This window comes from Xiphophorus hellerii, chromosome 2, assembly GCF_003331165.1.
Source record: "Xiphophorus hellerii strain 12219 chromosome 2, Xiphophorus_hellerii-4.1, whole genome shotgun sequence".
In the NCBI taxonomy this organism is placed as follows: domain Eukaryota; kingdom Metazoa; phylum Chordata; class Actinopteri; order Cyprinodontiformes; family Poeciliidae; genus Xiphophorus; species Xiphophorus hellerii.
The window spans coordinates 9,873,218-9,893,981 of NC_045673.1; the positions used below are offsets into that span (position 1 = coordinate 9,873,218).

The 20,764-nt window shown below is 37.8% G+C and overlaps 2 protein-coding genes across 4 annotated transcripts in view; one reads left to right on the forward strand and one right to left on the reverse strand.

Moving 5' to 3' along the window:
• Positions 1–16,258, reverse strand: part of scaper (S-phase cyclin A-associated protein in the ER) — a 66,502-nt gene extending 50,244 nt beyond the window's left edge. The window contains 10 exon segments of the mRNA XM_032583017.1: positions 392–745; positions 2,642–2,773; positions 2,849–2,928; positions 3,003–3,130; positions 3,642–3,758; positions 4,210–4,310; positions 7,114–7,311; positions 7,557–7,633; positions 11,166–11,283; positions 15,930–16,258. Coding sequence (XP_032438908.1) covers positions 392–745; positions 2,642–2,773; positions 2,849–2,928; positions 3,003–3,130; positions 3,642–3,758; positions 4,210–4,310; positions 7,114–7,311; positions 7,557–7,633; positions 11,166–11,283; positions 15,930–16,097 — 1,473 coding nt within the window. The 5' untranslated portion in view covers positions 16,098–16,258.
• Positions 15,790–20,740, forward strand: rcn2 (reticulocalbin 2). Of its 3 annotated transcripts, none has more exons than XM_032583063.1 (8): positions 15,790–15,812; positions 17,237–17,380; positions 17,459–17,561; positions 17,646–17,842; positions 18,948–19,061; positions 19,172–19,265; positions 19,355–19,494; positions 20,579–20,740. In XM_032583063.1, exons 2-8 carry the CDS (start codon positions 17,237–17,239, stop codon positions 20,720–20,722), a joined length of 936 nt encoding a protein of 311 aa, XP_032438954.1. In that variant the 5' UTR covers positions 15,790–15,812; the 3' UTR covers positions 20,723–20,740. The 3 variants fall into 3 exon arrangements, with proteins under 3 accessions (XP_032438954.1, XP_032438941.1, XP_032438946.1); XM_032583050.1 differs by lacking the exon at positions 15,790–15,812 and adding an exon at positions 16,703–16,823; XM_032583055.1 differs by lacking the exon at positions 15,790–15,812 and adding an exon at positions 16,780–16,852.
• Positions 20,741–20,764: the final 24 nt, after the last annotated feature.

Below are 20,764 nucleotides of genomic sequence, written 5' to 3' on the forward strand. Positions count from 1 at the left end.
TTGGGATTTCTTAATTTTATATTAAATTAGTCTCATGATGACCTAAAAGACACTACACTTGCCTTTTAACACCAATTGCATTATAATTGCATACAATTTGGAGCAGAATCTCATGTACCAAAAAACATGCAAACATTTACTTGAAGTTGAGAGATTAATTTTAGCCAACAGTCTTGAAATGCTTTCTGTAATACACTAAGTCATCTAGTCACAGCTATTTTTACCAATGAATGCTGCTATCCCAACACTAAACAGAGCTACAGGGTCATGTCTGCACATTTTGGTCTGAAGGTTTCTTGAGACCGACTTTGTTTAGGCGATAAAGAACCCTAGGGGATCTCTGCCCTCTCAGCCATCCCCTCCCTCTGCTCCTCCATCTCTCAGCACTCACAGTAGAAAGCTCTGTGGGGTCCAGCACACTCTCCAGTTTCACCGCTGCCATGGGAGCCTCGGCCCGTCCTGGAGCAGATGTTGTCATGCCCTGTGACGCGCCCCCCTCAGCTCCAGCGTCCCCAGAGGCCAACATACTACTGAGCCCATTCGTCTGGTGCAGGTCGACGGATGCTGTAATGGTCTGAGCACAGACTGGGATTGACATAGTAATAGAGTCTGTTGGTGGGACTGGGGCTTTGGACTGGGGGCACTCTGAGGCCTGGAATGGGACAAGTGATGCTACAGGGGGAGGCACGTCTTCACAGGGTGCGTCGACACAGTGCTCTGAGTGTTGTATAGGCTCTGCTGGAGGCTGCACCAACAGTCACACAAACACACAAACTGAATTAAAGACATGCATTTTTTTTTCATCCAGTTCATTATGATGATGTAAAACTAAAACAAATAATTTGTAATCAACCACATACAAGAAAGCAAAATCATGCAGGGAAGCTGAACTAACATGCTTTTAGACATGGGCCAATCACCACTGTCAAGATATCCTGAGGTTATAATGTTCTTAAACTTTACATCACAATGTTTCTCGAGTTGGAAGCAACTTTAATCAGATGGCAAAGTGCTGATTTAATTGGATTTTTCTATAGTTGACCAAAAAAAAACTTCCATTTGCTGACACTAAAAAAATATTTCAATTGTTTGGAAATATTTTCAGCCATTAAAAAAAAAAGAAAAGGAAACAGCACTTTGTGTTAAATACATCTGCATGAAAAATGTCCTGCGAATAAAGTTTATGTATCAGTTTAAGAGTCTAAGTATCAAAATAATAAATACATGAATGGGGTGCTCCTTCACTTCCTTTATGAAAACTCCTCATCGTTTTCATAAAGGCAATGGTTTTTAAAACTGATATACGAGGTATGAGTGGCATGTCGACTGCAGGCACTAACTGGGAAGATAACCCGACTAACCAGCTAATATTGTGCAATTCAATTAAAAAGCAGAATGAGCAGCCTCTCAGAAAAACACATTTCAACTGGCCATAATCTCTCCAGATCAGGTCGAAAACCTCTGCATCGCATCAGATTCTAAATTAAGTTACACAAGCCACGTTAACAACTTAACAAAACTATTTTCTCTCTCAGTCCAATGCAATAGTTTAAGTACTCACTTCTATAATATGTAGAACTAATTGTTATATTAACCAGATCTTTAATAAAAAAAAAATATTAAAAAAACAGCAAAAGGTATTAAATTGTCTTTTATTACAACCTTTACCTGTTCAAACAAATGTCCTTTCAGTTTTTAGTTGGTCAATTATCACTTATGTTTTGCAATATTATTTGTTTCATTGAGCAATATTAAAAAGGTTTTGTGGTTATTCAGTACTTTTTCATGTGAAAACTCTAATAAAATGCTTGCAATTTTATTAGGGTTTAGGTTTTTATAATGTTTAGTCTTTGCTAGTTTTTATGTTTATTTATTTATTGTTTCCTCACTAAATGATTTCAGTTTCTCAGTTCATCATCCTTTAATTGATAAACCTTTTTCCTAGTTTGGGGAGTTTATACTGAACGGTTCATCTCTTTTTACGCTCCGTACAGCACTTTGTGTTAAATACATCTGCATGAAAAATGTCCTGCAAATAAAGTTTATTTAAGTGATAAGTCTATGTATCAAAATAATGAATACATGCTGTAGAAAGCATTATTATAATTGTCAAAATCAACGTTAAAAAATCTGTAGTGCTAGGAGTAATTGTTGCTTTTAGGTTTAAATGAAAGCAATTAGATCATGTTATTGATTTTTCTTTTCAGATATTGCATTAATAAATATAAATCATTATACTGCATTTTTAACTTACGGTTATCATATGGTGACAATCTCCTCCCAGCCCATGTCTACTAATTATGCTCTGGTCATCGGAGAGAAACTGAGCTGGTAGACTAATATACAGATTTGTATTTTACAACAACCAAAGGTTATAACACACCCTTACCAAGTGTGTTTGAGGTGTTGTCAGCTTTTATTCATGAGAATGAAAACAAGTCTTTCTGCTTCTAAAATGTACAATCAATCGCTTCAAAGCTGACAGGCCCGTCTGGACGCTCTGCCTATTAATATCTCAGAGCCCAAAACAAAAACAAATGCGGCTGATAAAATGAGCTAATGTTACACTGCTCCATTTGAATAATTGATATCCAGGGACTGCTCTAGCAGAGAGATGTCATTCGGTACTCAACATTAGTACCTCCATTATGTGTCCATTTTGTGGATGTTCAACCTCCTCCACTGGGACAGGCTCCTCGGTAACTTGCTGCCTGAAGTCAGTTTGGGTCATGTCCTTGTCCGAGGGACACACAGGACGGCGCTGTGGCTGTTCCTGTGGTGGTAGATGTGACCGATTACACTTGGCGCTGTCCTGCTTAGCGGGGACATGAGCCAAGACAGGACTGACCTTGGCAACCATGGAAGCAGAGCGGGGTTTGGCAGTCCGTCCCCGCTGCACCGTCTCCCAGCCTTCTGCATCTTTTTTACCTGGCGGGGGGGGGGGGATTAATAAATACTTTTTTTGACAGTAGGGTGGAGTTGGCTTTTGAGTTGTTTCTTACTGGGTTTTTCTGCTGGGAATGTGGTTGGTTGACTGGTGCTGTGGGTGGCCTGAGTGCACTTTACTCTGTCCGCCCAGCTGGGACCTGTGTGGGAGAGCCGAGCAGCGGCCAGAGCTGGTGGAGTACCACTAATGAAGATCAGAGACACACATAAACAAAAATGTGAAAAAAAAAAAAAGGCAATGTAAGCGGTCAACCAAATATCAACATAGAGGTAAAATTAACTTAAAAACAAAGCTTTTATTGGTAAGACCCTGAAAAACACTTCAAACTACAAAAGATTGTCCGTCTACCCCTCCCTGTAGGCTCTAGTGTGAGCTAGCATAGAACTGGATTATACAACAGGGCTCTGTCATGATCAATATCCATTTCCTGCAGCATCAGATTACAAAGCAGTGCACATATTGAACCAATGCTTCAGCAGTCTTTAACCGACGCTTTCCTCTACACCTTTTCACTAATTCTGTGAGTGAAGAGTGAGAGCCTCAACAAATCACATTAAACCAATACCTCAATAATCATTGGCCTATTTGCTACACACTGTTTGCTCTTTCGAATATCATCAAATTCACAGTGCAATCTAAAAAATAAAAAACACATTGTCAATAACAAATGCTTAAAAGAAAATAGTATGCTTACCCAAAGTTTAGGGTGCGACGTGTACCTGAAGATGGTACTATTCTGTCTGCAGTGGGACTTGGCATTACATGGCGTCCAGGGGACATCTTTCGCACCTCCCATGCTAAAGAAGTCGGTCTGCACAATTTTAACGAGATGCTTTATTTGAAATTTCCTGATTCATTGTAAATCCATATGCATAGACCTGCCTCACATTATATGTATAAAAGCTGAATAGCTAATAATTGCCAAAAACATGCAAAAGTTTGAGATTGCCCTATTGATTAACAGTACACTTTATATGGACAAATAGGGAGGCGGCACTTGGAATTTAATTTCTTAGTCAATTTATGACTGCAGCGGTCACTGTGTTAAAGAGAAGCCAATAAACTCATGGATCCCTTTGAATTAAAGCCAAGACTATTGATCTTTTCTGTTTGTGACTCAAAGCCATAGAGCAGACACCCGCACTTCCCGTCTCATTGCTGAGAACAGCTTAGCAGAAGGATTGAGTGAGACTTGGAAACAAATAAGGACAGAAATCAACGGTAAATAAAATAAATTAAAAAAACAAACAAAAAATACTCGCCTATTCTGGGCATCTGTTTTCTCCAATTTTTCCTGAAGCTGAATCCAGTCTATGAGTGCTTTGAAATCCCGAACATAGTTGTCCAACATCATCAACACCTCCTAAAAAATATTAAAGATCAAGGACAAAGGTTGATATTACTCAGATGCACCAAATAGTAATCAGAGAATTAAAAACTAGTAAAGTCTGAAAGGTTTCAAAGTAGCATTTACTGATTAAATATGGGGAAATGCACCAACTTTGAAGGATTTAATAAAAAGGAAAACATTTCATGATTTGTCAGTATCTGATCTGCCAACACTGATTAACTTTGAAAGCTATGAAAGCTGTTAAAGCAAAACATAAACAAGGATTTTTGTTGAAAAGTAAAAAACAACCCTGTGACATTTTCTTCTGGGCAAAAACACAATCCTTACAGAAGCTATACACCTAAGAATTTAGACAAAATAACATTGGATCACATATATGTAATACATATGCTGCAATATAACACCTTAAGTACAATCCATCTCAGACCGTTTTGCCACACTTAATTTTATTGATCTTTTTTAGTTTAAAAAATATATAAACAACAATAACAATTTCCACCTAAAGGGCTCTCTGGCCACCCAAAAGCTAGCATATGAAGCTACCTTAAAAGGAAGAAACCAACTCATGAGAATTGAACAGCAATGAGGAAGATCTACCTTATAGACGACAGCAAAGTTTCTGTGCTTTGATTAAAAAAAAAAGAAGTAGAATCATGTTCTAGTCTTTTATTATCTAATTTCGTCATGTTTGAATATGAAGACATGATTTTAAAAATCTTGCCATATTTAACAGAAATTTTAAATGAAAAAAATACACCCATTACATACAAGACTTTTGATGACTGTGTTAAGACCTTACTGAAAGCCTTTAACTTAAAGCCAGTAAATATAGCTTCACCTTAACTCTACTTTATGAGATTTCACAATTATAAAAATCTGTTCCAAATAATTACTTAAAAACATGTAAGCCATCATATAGCAAGGAGACCCCATTTGGTTGATCAATATTAAGTAACAGGCACAGCCATAGGAAGTTAATATAGGTTTGCTTGATAACAAGAGCTATGTAAAGACAAACACTTCACAGGAAAGCGCTAACGAAGACCAGAGCAGCATGCCAATCCTTTACATCCTTTACAACAAATGGTTATTTGCACTTGGACTGAATTGCAGCATAGGTTTTGCAGATGTGGTGGCCTGTGAGAAGCTTTTTTCCAGAGCTGCAATGAAACAGACACAACTGATTGATGTGTAGCATGAAGGGAGTGGTAATTGAGAGTAAAGCTTCATGGTGCTTTTAGTTAATAGACAAGTCAATCCGGTGAAAGATGCGTATAGCAGTGTGCCTGCTGATTAGCACTGGTCAACCATCACAGTCAGCTATGGTGTTCATTTGGTAATGAATGACAACATGGGAAAGGAACTGCTTATATTCTTGATAATATAAGCAGGTGGGAAGCAATCAAAGTGGTGTATAAACAGAAACTATTTAAAAATATAATACATTTATAAGAAACAACTGGTGACCATTTATCCTGTTAGAGAGTCAGAGTCTCCATTCTGCTCTTGGTTAAGAAGAGCATTATTAAGAAAAACATATCATCCCGCCTGCTCAGAAAACAATTTTCATTTGACACAGAAAGCAATTTCTATTAGGTCAGTAAAGAGCGCTTACATGAAATTATGTCATATATTACAGTAACACTGCCTTAGCGGATAATTAGGCATCACTTCCCTTCAATGATAATGTTCATAGAGTTTTAGGTGGAAAATGGTGAGCTGTTTTTGTAAGTGCATACAACACAGACAGCTCGCCGCTCCACCAGGGGATTGTCGCTGGGGGTAATCAAAGCACTCTGTTTCCTCTCCAGTTGACTCCATCATTTATCAGTGTCCATTAAGCCCAAGCTGGGTGGGATAGGGGATTATGACCAGCAACAACACTTCATGCCCATTAGCCAGCATTAGAAAGTAGCGAGTGAGAGAGTGGGGTATGGATAGAGGGGGAAAAAAAAAAAAAAAAAAAAAACAGGACACACACCAAGCAGCTTGTCTTCAGACACATGACAACAGACAGCATGGTTATTTAACCACCGGGTACTGTGCTGTGGCACTGACACCGAGCCAAACCCACCGTGGGGAACCGGGGTTTGGAATGGACCAGTAGCCGTCATCAGAACCATGTTCAGCATAATGCAGCATGGTGGACATGTATTGTCATGTCAAAATGTCCTACAGGAACAACTAACAGCACAGGGTTCCATGAAAACCATCCCAACGCATCAAGAAAAAAAAGATTTAGTTAAAGTTGTTAATTTTATCTAAAAAAATTTTTTTATCTTTTATCTGTGGAGCTAAAACAGCCAACTCCTGTTTCAGAAGATGCATTTCAAAAAGAAACACTAAAAATATTATATATTATATAGTTACTGCACATAATATGAATGTGCAGTAACTATGTAAACAAAACGTCAGAATCCCTGTGCCATAAGCAAGTATGAATAGGAATGTAAAATTTAAATAAGAAATGTTGTGACCAAATGATCTTTGCATCAGAACTTTAATTTCTAACTAGCACACTTTTTTATTAAGACAAAAATAAACAACTAACCACTAGAAACCAAAAACATTGCATATATTGTAGAAAAAGGTACAAAAACACTTTTTGCTAACTGACACACAATCAGACTAAATCATTCCCGTTCTCTGTCTGTTAAGGTCACCTATTATATTTTCTAAGGGCCACACATGAGAGAGAAAGATTTTTTTTTTTTTATTTCTTCAATTTCAGAAGGCAATGTACAACAAGATTACACTATGGCTTTCAACAATTTGGGAAAGCCAAGATTATGATGAATGAATGAATGAGACTAACCTTGCATTCTAAGACACTTTGATCAGATTCGCATGTGACGTAAATCTCATCCACTGCCCGACGCAGGTTGTCAAAGAGAAATGCCCAGTATCGAGCACGCAGGTCCACTTTGCGGGGCTGTCTGGCTTTGGTGGGGCTCTTGTCAGTACCCTTGTCCAATACGGTTCCAGATGTGCTCTTACTTTCCACACCAGCATTCTGTGAACAAACAGAATATAATGGAAACACAAACCCTTCTGGCATTAACCTTTTTTACCTTAGATTATGTATATGCTAAATCCTTTTATATAAAGACTGAGATGACTAATGCATGTTAGTCATCTCTATACAAACGTATGGATTTACTCATACATTGTAAACCAGGGAGTTGATCTGATGTAAAAGAAAATGACAAATTATGTTGGTGAACAGGGCCCTCTACTGGAACAAGATGATATTCTAACCTGTTTTTTATTCTTCTGTTGTCCAGCGTTGACCCTTTGAGACTTTGGACAGCTGCTGGCACAGCCTTTGGATTTTGCTTTAAGGGATGAAAGTAGACAGATAATGAGCCTTATTTACTTTCTAAAAAAATATATGTTAACTGTCAATATGTTTGCATTAATCCAGTGAAACCGTCACAAATCAACGATGACCAAAACATGAATATGGTCACGCGGGGGAAGACATGCAATCGAGGAGCCACGTAGCAGAGTTGTAGTCAAGACCACTGAACACGAGACCAAGACCAGCGCACTGCGCTACATGACACAATAAAATGAAGTGCACCTATCAAAATTGGTTCTCAGATTGATCTGAAAGATCCACATTTCCATAAAAACACCTAGATATAAATACTTAGAGCTGAAATATATTTAACCAGTATCAATTACAACTCATTTCATTCTGTTTTGCTTTCATCGCTGTGCTACAATCCGCAGAGGTCGCCTGCCATCCCTATTGAAATAACGCCCTGGGCGGTTGCCCATATTGCCCATGTCAGAAACCACAACTGTCTGCACCATTAAACCATGAAACATAGCAATTAACTGTAATTGCTATGTTACAATTACAGTTGTAATTGTAACATTACAACAACACTATGAACACTGTCCAACGGCGCAACAAGCAGAAGGAGCACCATGACTGTTCTCATCCTCCCTCCCACTGCATGTTTGCCACCATGACAGGAGACAAAATCAATCAATGAGCATGCTCTGTGTTCATACGTTCAACTTTTACTTATTCGGCAATTAAATAAATGTGTGTGTGTGTGTATATATATATATATATACTGCTCAAAAAAATAAAGGGAACACTTTAAGTGTTAAACACCTGTTTAAGTGTTCCCTTTATTTTTTTGAGCAGTGTATATATATATATATATATATATATATATATATATATATATATATATATATATATATATATATATATATATATATATAGCTATTGCAGTGTATACAAGAACAAAGAACGGCTCTCAGTGAGGCTTCAGTCCCATCAATCTTAGTAAAGATCCGTCCAGAAGAATCGGATCGTTCCTGAATCCACACAATAATTCAGCGCATGAGTGACAACTTTTTTTCATCGCAGATGCAACATGTGTCTCAGTACAGCTAGCTTTGCTAGCATCACGTCCACAGATCTTACCTTTCTTTAAGCTTTCCTTCCAAGTGACGCTAAAAGTTGGACAAAGTTCCACCGTCTGTGAAAGCGAAGCGCTGCTGGTTTTACATGTCGTCATATCTTATGATTTATGCAGCTATTATCGATTAGTTAGACATCTTCTCCCTCTCAGAGGAAACCACTGCGCATGTCTGGAGCTTAAAGGGGGAGGCGATGGGTGACAACAGACACTAAGTCACGTTATTGCTTGGATTTTACGGCGCCACCTTAAAGTTCCTGAACTTCATATTTTAACGGACAAAAAGAGAGCAGTGCGACTTGGATGTAACGAGTAACGCGACACTTTTGTAGAAATGTAGTGAAGTAGAAAGTACAGATACTTACTGTAAAATGTAGTGGAGTAAAAGTAGAAAGTACCCATTATTAAATCTACTTAAGTAAAGTACAGATACATGAAAATTGTACTTAAGTACAGTAACGAAGTACTTGTACTTCGTTACTTCCCACCACTGGTCACGCCAACCAATGCTCCAAAAATGTAATTCTCAAAATTAAGAACAAAAGAAAATTATGAATACAAATTTAAACAAAAGAGCCAAGAATACATTTCGCAGCTATCCAACTAATCCAGAAATGTTACGGTCATATTTTTAAACAATAAAATCAACCAGACACCTCATTAAGCTTTTCCCTCGGCAAGAAAAAAAAAAGTTGATATCAACTAAAATGTAACAGAAAAACTAAGCAAACAGAGACAAACTTCAGATCCAAAATACATATAATATATTAAAGTAGAATTTAATAACTGGTGGTAAATCAATTCTTCCTGTGAACACACTTAAAGCGCTGGAAGGATGTCAGAAAATTCTGAGTGGATCTTTCTGTGTCAGATGGACTAAAGTCCAGAAGTCTCTCAGCTATTCCCAAATTCTGACCGCTTTATTCAAGTCTTGAAAATATGATTAAACATCTTTTTAAAATGCTTTTTACAGACACCTTGCAACTTTGATTTATAAATAAGCCATTTATTTGGAGAGATTGTAAAAAAAAAGCTAACAGAAGTCTGAAAAAATTATTAAAACTCTCTAAAATATGAGCAGAGGGTTAAGAAAGGATACAACGTAGCACTTAACTGTAAGTTACTTAATGCAGGCAAAATATTTATGCATGGATGTGCAGCTAAATTAACTGTAGTTTCTAAAACGGTGAGGAAAAATATTGTCATCTTTTTCTACAGTCATTTTACTGTTGAGAGGCTGAAAATAAAATAAAAAGTCTCTTAATACAGTAATTTTAAAATAAATAGTTTTAATTCCCATGCTTTAATCAGTGCTCTCTGCTTATGTATGCAAGCAATATTGCTGTAAATTTGCAGCTGTCTTAGGAAATTCTGGCTCAAATCATAGTTTTCATACCACGCTCCATAAGCTTTAGCCACCCAGCCACAAAGACACAAATCAGATGTTGGCCTTGGTAGTAAAAGGCCTTTCAACTCGGCAAATATTTTCCTGACAAGCAAAGAGTGAATAAACAGCACATTAAATATAATATCCCACCTCATATTTCATGTAGGCAGTCCTTTTGGATTACTATATTGCACTAATCAAAACTTTAATGAACACTGCAACTGAATATATAGTGTAGCTTTAATTAGTTTATGTCAATACACATATCAATCTGGAAAGTGGGATAAATTGCTGCATGTCCACAGCAAACAATAAACTTCAAATTATTACAACAAGCAGGATGTTAGCATATATAAACAGTCAGAGTAAAGTGCAGAAGACCTTGTGCTGTCGGGCACTTTTAATGTACGACAAAAAAACAAACAAATAATTAAAAGGAATTATTATTATTATTATTATGCTATTCTGTCAAAGACAAAGATTAACCCTCACGAGTGACCTCATGATGCATTCAATCAGAGGAAATCACACAAACATAATGGAAAGTGTGTGTATTAACTCAGTAATTACTTAATGAGTCGCAGTTCCATCTTTTCAAGTTTTGGTAATAAACCAACTGTCAATCTGCTCCCTTCTAAGAAGACTGGACTGCAAACATTGTACAGGTGCAGTGTAAACTCTAAAAACATCAATGATTTTATGAACTCTACATTCTCAGAGCTGCATCTCCTCATCCTGCCCTCCTCAGTAATAAAAGTAATACCAGGGATTTTCTCTGACAACTTCTCGGAAATCCTGACTCCAAGTCTGCAGCTGAAAAAAAAGCTACATTTGGCTTTCATTTCAGCTGCCCAGTGAACAGTTTGAAAAATCCCACCAACATGAGCTTTATGTAAAATCAGCAGGAGGCTAAAAATAAATAACTAAACATTTGGCATTCACTAAAGAATACCTAAACACAAATAAACCAATTAGTGACACCCCCTACACATTAATAATTTTATTGGTGAAAATTTTGTTTTGAATGCAGTTACCGACCTTCCTCCTCTTTGTTCTCCAAAGGGACACTCCAGGCGATCAAATTCCGAGCAGTGCGACCCTCTTCTGCGACTATTTTTCGCACTTTGTCGTGGCTGTTGGAACGCTGAAAGGAGGTCTGCAGGACAGAGAGGAAAATTTACTACAAATTTTCCCCTGGTCAATTAGTTTTCCACATACTGAGACATGCTTAAGAGCATTGTAGTGCTAAAATGTCACCAATTTCAACAATTTTGTTGTTGGTAAAATATATACATTTCACTTGAGCTACACATTCTTATTAAGAAGAACATGTTTTACAGGATCACACACGAGTAACTCAAGATCTCACAAAACTTTTATGTCTGGAGTTGTTGTAGTTTTTCACAAGATCTTGAAACGTATACTCGCTTTAACTAAGTGATCATAACACACAACAAATATTTAAATCATGGGCATGTTAATGGTCACCAAAACAGGAGGGGTAGGGTGTTTCAGAGGACATTATGGTTGATACAGAAAAAAAAATATTTAGGTTATTTAAAACATTTGACAGATAGTCCATATTTCTACAATTCTTCAAAATTAAAAACAGAAAATTGAGAATCCAGACTGGTAAATCATTAAACAACTTTAAACTCCAGTGTTAGCCTACAGCACACCCTGAAATGAATAGTGTTGCTATGGTTACCTCCGTTTTAAGATATCCTGCACACAGATTTTGAACAGTTGAAATATACACAGCAGCAGAATGTCTTCAGTTATTCAAACATTGATGCATACAAAGTTACACAATCTTACACAAGTACTTTATTGCTTTTAATGGGCATCAGTTGGGGGGAGGATTAATGATGTAAAAGGTTACTGTGAAATTGATGCATTTTTAGTATTTTCAAATAAAAGTATATTAGAAAATATTGTTCCAATCGTTGACCCATGCTTGCTATTGTTTGAACCAGAACTGAAGACACAACATTGTAACATAATAAGCATAGGGGTGAGGTTTAATGGCACAGACCATGACAAGAAACAGCTAGAGGCAGAGGCTTTAAACACACTCTGTGTTCAGTGAGCATCACGGTTGACCTACACATTGAATATGCATCAGTGAACCTGACTACAAACTCGAGTCAAAAAATCCTATGAACTAAAAAAAACACAACTCCCCCCCCCAAAAAAAAACATAGTCAGATTTTGCACTCTTTATCACAGACACATCAATATGGTCTGTGATAAAACATTGGATCAGCAACTCCCAAAATCACCGCCACATAGAGAAATGTCATAAAAATAATACTTGTTTATATGAAATAATCCGCTTTTAAGGAGGGAGATAACAAAGAAACAGCACAAGGCCTTTCAGTTTGGATCTTTCCTTCTTGTGTTTATCCTCCTCACAGAAATGCCTGTACCACTCCTGGACTTCCTAAATTATTGAATCTATACTTTGACTTGTGTGAAATCAAAATCAAAGGAATTAATTTTCATGCCATTTTATAGTTGAGCTATAACCACCACCTGAAATAAGCTTAGTTAAAATGAGAAGCTGTTCTCCACTTAACTACGTACATGAGTCATGGAACAAACTGTCTTTACTTGGCTGCCTCTCAAACAGACTGTTGCAGCACAGAAGGAAACAATTCTTCTTCTGGTTTATGTAAAAAAACAACAACAAAAAACCCCAGATATGTTCAGTTATATCTGAAGATGTGAGAAAACAAGCATTAATTTGGCATGATGTAATGCAACATGCCACTTCATTTAAACCTACCAGAATACATATCAACATGACTCAATAGGAGATACACATGCAGAAACAGCATGCGTGCAAATGTCTGATAGTATTTAACGTCCCTAAGGGAGATGGCCAGCTGACCTACTTTTGGTGAGCAAAATTCTTTACTTGTCAAATGGTGTGGCCTGGGCTTTATTCTGGTAACTAGAAAGACACTACAAAGACATAAAGGAACATCAAAGAACTGGACAGTAAAACATGAAAAAGTTGTCATGTAGGGAGCACAGGTTTACACTCAAACCTGGACCGCCAGTAGATGAAAGTCTCTTTAAGAATACTGTACCTACTCACAACTCCTAAACACCTGTGCAATAGCCGAGGTAAACAAAGAGCCTTGCAACAACATTGTTGTGATCCACTTAATGACTACTTAATAAGCTGTATGCAAGCTGTCACCTGGCCTGCAGAGCAGATAAACACTTTAGTGTCTAACTACTGTTATCTTACTTGGCCAGGGAGTCCACTGCCATGCACTACACTGCCTGTTTAATTTCAAGACAGTGCTGAGTAAGGGGCAAGTGTCAGGTTTCCCTCTTGGCAAGACCCACAAACAGACATAAGCATGAACAGAAAGGGAGCACTGACTCATTAGCAAAACATGGGAATAAAAACATTAGATCATACATACAGAGTAGAAGTAGAGTCTGTGAGCGGGTTCCTCGTCTTTATCCACTCCTGACATACTTAGTAGCCCATTCCATGCAACCTGTTCCTTCTAACCGGCACTGCCATTTGTCCAAGGTGACATCGTTGTCTGACAGCAGGACCAAAATAGACGCCCACTGTGTAGTCCACTCTGCTATATCATCTTGCCCAGCTGTGCCAACTCCTCTCTCAAAGGCGATTGAGAGAGACAAGCAGAGAATGGCCCATCACTCCTTCCTTCCCCTTCCACTATTTTGTCCAGAGCTGTCTTTCAATAATCTAGCCTGAGCCCTCGGCACTTTGCTGAGTTAGCAGCCACTTCTCAAGCCTGACTTGTTGTCTGCCAGTCTCCTCTACTAGCTACTGTATGCAGCTTCCTATGTTTACAGCTCCCCTCGTCTTCGCTCCCAGCTCTGCATCAGATCCCCCGCTATCTCTGCTTCACGTCTCTCACTCTCCTTCTGCCACAGAGCTGCGCAGTCATGTGCATGCAGCGAGCCTGCCCCCTCTGCCCGAGGGATAAGAGTACAACTGCAGGGTGACACTAACAGGGCTCTGTTAGGGTGAGTTAACAAAGCATATTATCCACAGAGGGATGCTCTGCATCCTATGGGTGTGATGACTCCAAAGTGCAAAACATCAAAAAGTTAAAAAGGATGGAAAAAGATGTGTGTTTTCTTTTTTTTTTTCTGAAAAATGTGTGCAGTACACTTGTATTCAATCTCCCCCACTTAATCCTTTGTAGAACCACATTCTGTTGATAATCATTTGAGGTCTGTCTTTAAAGCTTTGCACATCAACAAGCTGAAAATTGAGGCCCTAGTACTTTTTCTTATTAAACATGTAGAAAACAATATACAATGTACATGAATTTATTTTGCAAAGATAATAAAATTATACTTGGATTAAAACATAGACTTTGGTTGCCAATTGATTTAACAGGATTTTATGTAGTCCAAGGGGCTCCTTGGAAATGCAAGACACTTTCTTCACAGATTTTAAATTGTTAAAAAAAATTACTCATGTTTGGTTCTGACATGACATCCAAATAAAAAACAAGAATTCAAATTCTTCAACAGTGACACAACAGAAGTTCACATGTTATGTCTGAACTCTCACTGTTCTGTTTGCAAGCTCTGAACAATTGAGAAATTAACAGTAAGTTATTTTTCATGTTAGGATAATATTAGTGCATTAAATTAGTCAAAGTTGCTTTTATGGTTTGCCTGCGGGAAGGCAAAGCTAGTCGTTTGGTCTAACCTATGTGCCCACAAGGTATCTTACTAGCAGTAGACTTTAAGGGCATCTCGTTGATCAGAAAAGATGCAGCAAAGTTAAGCCCCACATGACTTTAAGACGATGATGTCCTAAGTTGGAAATGATGCTCATAAAAATCCTGCATCATCATCAAACTGTGTAGCATTCCCATGTGACAATGCCATAAAATCTGAGTGCACTGCATACATGAAGAAGCATTTGTTTTAGTTGACCAAAACACAACATAATATTTTTCAACATAAGATCCATAAGATTTTTGAACAAGATTTTTGGTTTTGAATTCAGTTATGCTCCATCTATTATTTTCAAAAGGACTGTGTTTAATATGTTGTCCTTGAAGCGCTGAAAAAAAGTAGCTTTATTGCCTTGTGATACGAGAGCCTAAAATAAATCACACATATATATCTAAATGTTTAATAGACAACAAAATGGTGATTTTATGCAGGATTATTGTTTTTTTTGTGCTAAGTATACTAAAGTGCTAGTTTATCTGTTTTGCAAAATATGGGTTACACTGTCCACATATGCAGTTTGTTTTGTGTTTATACATCAAGTATTATTCTAGAGTACCTGCGTTTAATCAAAGACAAAAATAAATAAATATTTTACTTTGACCAATTTCATGCTTGGTGTTATTCAAATAGATTCATAAGAGACATAGTTATTCTGAAAATATCAAACTTGTTAGATAGAAGCAACGCAAGTCCTCATCTTCAGTAGCCATAACTACAGTAGAACAGTGCAAAAGAAAACAATGAGCCAGTGGGTTACTGGTTTTACGCACATGCCTCTACTTTACAAGGACAATAATTATTTTCAGCTACATTCCCACATGTATGAACAAGTTTTACATAATTAAACAACAGACAACATTTGGTTAAAATACTGGCGCTGCTGTTTCGAAAGTTCAAAGGGAACTACATTTTTGAAGGTAGAACACCTACTAAAAGGTAAGTAAGTCCATCCCAGACATGTAAGCTAACCTAGCATGTCTCGGTGCAGCAAAGCAACTGCTCATTTGAGCCTTTAATGTTTCCTTATGAGCAAAGTTGCTGCTTTATACATACCTTAGATGAAAGCGTGGATGTACTTTTGCTTTTGCCTCCTCCGTGCGAGGAGCCAGAGCTGTTGCTCCCAGACCTTTCCCTCCCGTCAACACCTTGGCTAACTCTCGGGCCGAGACGGTGCTGGCCAGCGCCACGCCGTCTCCCATCATGGCGGTTGTCTTTAGACATCGACCCGCCTCAACTTCAGTCCTTAGTGTTTGTCGGTAATGAACGCTCGACTACAAAGTTGTCTTCTGGTCAATGGTGATGGAAAAAACATGTCAGATAAATACATGACATTAAGGACAACCTACTCGAGTGGTAGCAGTAAATGCGTTGAGTTCATTTCTGTGACTGACGCCAAAATTCTCCAATGAAATTACAGTAACCTGGCAACGGCACAAGCAACAGCCAGTCGCGTACAGTACAACGTAGGTTAATGGGTGGTACATATTTTGATGGGCGGGACTTTGCATTGTCTGCCATGGCAACCAGTGAGATCAGGCGGGACATCTACGGACGGTTGGTTGAGTTTACAACATGAATTTGTTTTCAAAGTAATAGCATTAAGTAAAAAGATTACAATTCCTTAAATACAGTTTTTTTTGGGTCAAGATCTCGGTTGGTACTCGTGAAATAATACTAAACATAAACATCAAAAATTAAAATCATAACAGCATAACCTGTACTTGCTGAAGCATATAAAAACCGTATTTAAAAGAAATAAATACACGTTTATTCTCGATAAACGTGTAAAGGCTTCGATAAACGCAATTTTCAGTTTTACTTCTAAAGAATTTTCAACCGATTATATAAATTTATCAAATTAGAAAATAAGCAATTATTCCCATGCCTCTTTTAATTTGAAGTTTTTTACCGGACATCCCGTACTCCACGACTTTGAACATTGCTAAGGTAAACACTTGTACTGACAACTTTTCACGGTAATAACGTTTTTAATTTGTAATAACTGTATAAATAAGCTTAATTGCAGTTAAGGTATTGGCGTCTTGTTTTAACTGAGAGTATTTGTATTAACGTTGTCTTTGCTTTTTCTCTTCTTCTATAGTTTCTTCCATTTGCACAGTTTTCGCCATTCTTATTAGCAAATCTACCGCGAGACAAAAAATAAATAAATCTGTTTTGCTAGGCTTATTTAATCTTCTTCACTAGTCTCATATACTAAGCGCAGGAGTTATGTTTGGATTTGGCAAGGTTTTTGTTTGAACTTCCACCTGCAGACCACCAGATAGCAGACTTGCATCGGATATTTCTGTTCGTCATGTTTACATTTACTCTTACTTACTTTTCAATCTATTTCTTAACAGATGGAAAACACGCTATTCCTCTTCCTGCTGATGCTTCAGTTTAGTGTTGGACAGTTAGGCTCACCTGAACATATCCATGAAGATCATTACATCGGGAAACAGCACAACCCTGACCATGACATGGCTGTCCTGCTAGGAGAAGAGGTTATTTTATATTTGGGTCATGTTTGATTTGTTAATCCCTTGCTAATGTTTCATTCCACTTATCTTTGCGTTTTTTAGAGCACCAGGGAAATAAAAGAACTCAGCCCAGCAGAGCAGAGAAAGAAGATGATGGCAGTTGTAGAGAAGATTGACACAAACGGGGACAATCTACTAAGTGCAGGTAACTTTAAGTAAGGTCAAAAAGGCAAAAATAGACCAGTTGAAATGCATTTTAATCTGGTCACGTTGTGTGTCTTATTCTTAGAGGAGATCACTCTGTGGATTCAGCATGTCTACAAACAATACGCCATAGAAGATGCAAATGAGCGGTTCACTCAGTTTGATACTAACATCAACGGTGTTGTTACCTGGGAGGAGTACAGCTCTCTTGCTCATGAGCAACTCGTTACTTTTGATGATGACACTGTACTGGAGGACCCAGAGCAAGAGTCTCTTCGACAAGTAGGCTTGTGTTATACAGTGTCTTCCGAAAAGTATTCATGAAATCTTTTCACAAACTGTATTTTATTGGAATTTTGTGTTACAAACCAACACATATCGAAGCACAGTTGTTATATTGTAGGTAAATGATACCTGGTGAAAAGTTTGTACATATAAAAATCTGAGAAATAAGGGCAGCATTTGTGGTAAACCCTGCTGAGTCAATAGTTTGTTGAACCCATTTGCTCCAGTTACACCTGCCAGTTTTTTGTGGGTATGTCTCTACCAGGTTTGCACATCTAATGATCAATTCTTTGGGCCACTGTTCTTTAAGAAATAGCTCCCACTTAGTCTGATTCGGTGGGGGAGGTCTGTCAGCATCAATTTGTAAATTTGTCACAAATTCTCAGTTGTGTTTGGGTCGGTGACATTTTAATAAATCAATATGATTTATTCAGTCCAATTGGTCAAAAATATTATCTTTATGCAGAGTATAAATGCCTGCCACTTGAAATATAATACTGCACCTGAATTGTGTCTAAGCAGTAATTAACAATTGCAGTATCGCATACACTATTACGACAATAATTTACGATTCAATATATTGTGCAGCTTTATTTGATTCACATCAATTCTTTCCTGCTCTCTTGCCCTTTGTGAAGAAAACATCAATACACCATAATGCTGCCTCCACCCTGTTTGAAGGTGGGTGTGGTGTTTTCAGGATGAAGTATGCATCCTGAGCAGTGATAGTTCCGCTTTCAACAGATTCTCCACCTACGCTGTGAGTTTCTGCAGCCCTTGGGGTTACCATGGAAGTCTTGGCTAATTGCTTACATTTGATTTTTGTTTTCTTGGGGTAGCAGAGTCAGAAGGGCTGACTTCAAAAGCACCTCACAATTTGTGGGGGAAAAAAAGGAAAACTTTAACTTCATAACTATGTGCTACTTTGTGCTGATCTGTCATATAACATCCCAGTAAAATACACAGTTTGCTATTGTAACATGATGAAATGTGAAAAGGTTCAGGGGGTATGAGCCCTTTTTATAAAGCAAAGTAAAATCTCTCTGATTACTCCACATCCTTCTTTAACTGATGCTGTAACATATTCTCATATTACTGTTAGCTTCTCTTAAAGGAAAAGAGGCGCTTTTATTTTGCCGACATGGATGGCACACCTGGCCTCAACACGACTGAGTTTCTTGCCTTCACTCACCCATTTGAAGTGGATTACATGGCAGTGAGTTGAGTTTAGTTCTCATTCCTACAAAATCTGATATGATAATGCATTTCTTTGTTCAGTGTGGTTTGCATCAACTGAAATGGACTTTTTGTGTTTTTTTCTGTCAGGACTTTGCCATTGAAGATGTACTGAATGAATATGATGTAGATAAAGACGGATTTATCACCCTGACGGAATTTATTGGGACCGTGCGCAATGAAGGTAGGGCGATACTATCTTTTTTTTCCCCCCAATTAACTCTCTGCAATCAGCCTGTTGTTTTAAACTTTTGTTCTTTGTTTGGAAATCAGGAGAATCCCCAACACAGTGGGAGATTGAAGAATCTGTACGATTTCAAGATCTGTACGACCAAGATCAGAACGGCAAGCTGGATCGAGACGAACAGCTGCGCTGGGTTGCGCCTAATAGCTATGGTTCAGCAAGAGAGGAAGTAAGCTTCAGCGCCTCTATCAAAGTTAGCTGGAAGAAAAACATGAGCGTCCTTTACACTTATCAGGTTTTCATTTCTCTTTATTGAGATTGAATTTTATGTTAGGCCTTAAATACACAGAAGTACAACGAAAGCAAAAACATTTAGACAACAATGATTGTGAGGAAACAACCCAGTGGAACATGAGCATTCTGTATATTTGCCCTTTATCATGTCCCTTTAATCTACAATTTCTAAGGTGTAACAATTCTAAGGTTGCAAAGCTGCGACAAACTAAATTAAGCATGTGTCAACATATGAGGAGGGTGGCGGGGGTTGATCCTATTCTGTACTCTAAACACCTGTTTAATCTCTTTGTGTCACAGTGGAGACTCCTCCACTGCTGGGTTAAAAAACACCCAAATTACAAATTACTCCCAAGTTATTCCATTTGTATAGTTTTCTTTTTTATGGGCAGCTATAGGCACGCGCAGTATTTTTTTCTTATTTCTGGATGATAATTCTTACGGGTGTAATGGCATGCATATTCATACCAAAAATATCCAGCACGACCCTATCAGTTTTGGATGTACCAAATGCTGCGTTGTTGAATACCTTAACACTTGCAGACTGTTTATCTGTGGAACTAAGTGCACACCATAATGCTCTGTTGCGCAAGCAGGAAAAAAAAAAGAGTAATCCCAGCTAACTCTAAAATCTGCTATGGCAGAGCATTGGGGTTCCTCTTGCAGCTGCAGTGGAGAAAGAAAGGTGGACAGAATTAAAACTTTGTGTCAAAGTTTGCATCCCTCAACAGCAATAACACAGTTACTCACTTAAAACAGTTAAGCTCAACGGGAACATCACTGGTAATGGGGAAAAATCAGCTGACATCCAAATGGCCAAATGAAGCTAACTCTGTCAGAGGAAGATAGGTCTTTAAATATATTTTAGATAAGTCCTCAGCAGAGAGCTTTAAGGTTATATTTCAGGCTGAGCAACGAGTATTTGTTTAGTTCTGTGTTTTTTGCTATTTCAAATGGAAGCGTCATTGCAGCTATTAATTGGAAAGGCCATAACAATTTCACTTTATTGTCATCAACAGTCTCTTCACCTCATCAAGGAAATGGACCAGGACGGAGATGGGCAGCTTTCAGTGACAGAAATTTTGCAAAACCAAGAAATATTTATCAACAGTGAAGTTACAGACTATGGCAGACACCTCCATTTGTCACATGATGAATTATAACCATTATTTATAACCTCATTGTTGGTTTCTCTCTGTTTTTTT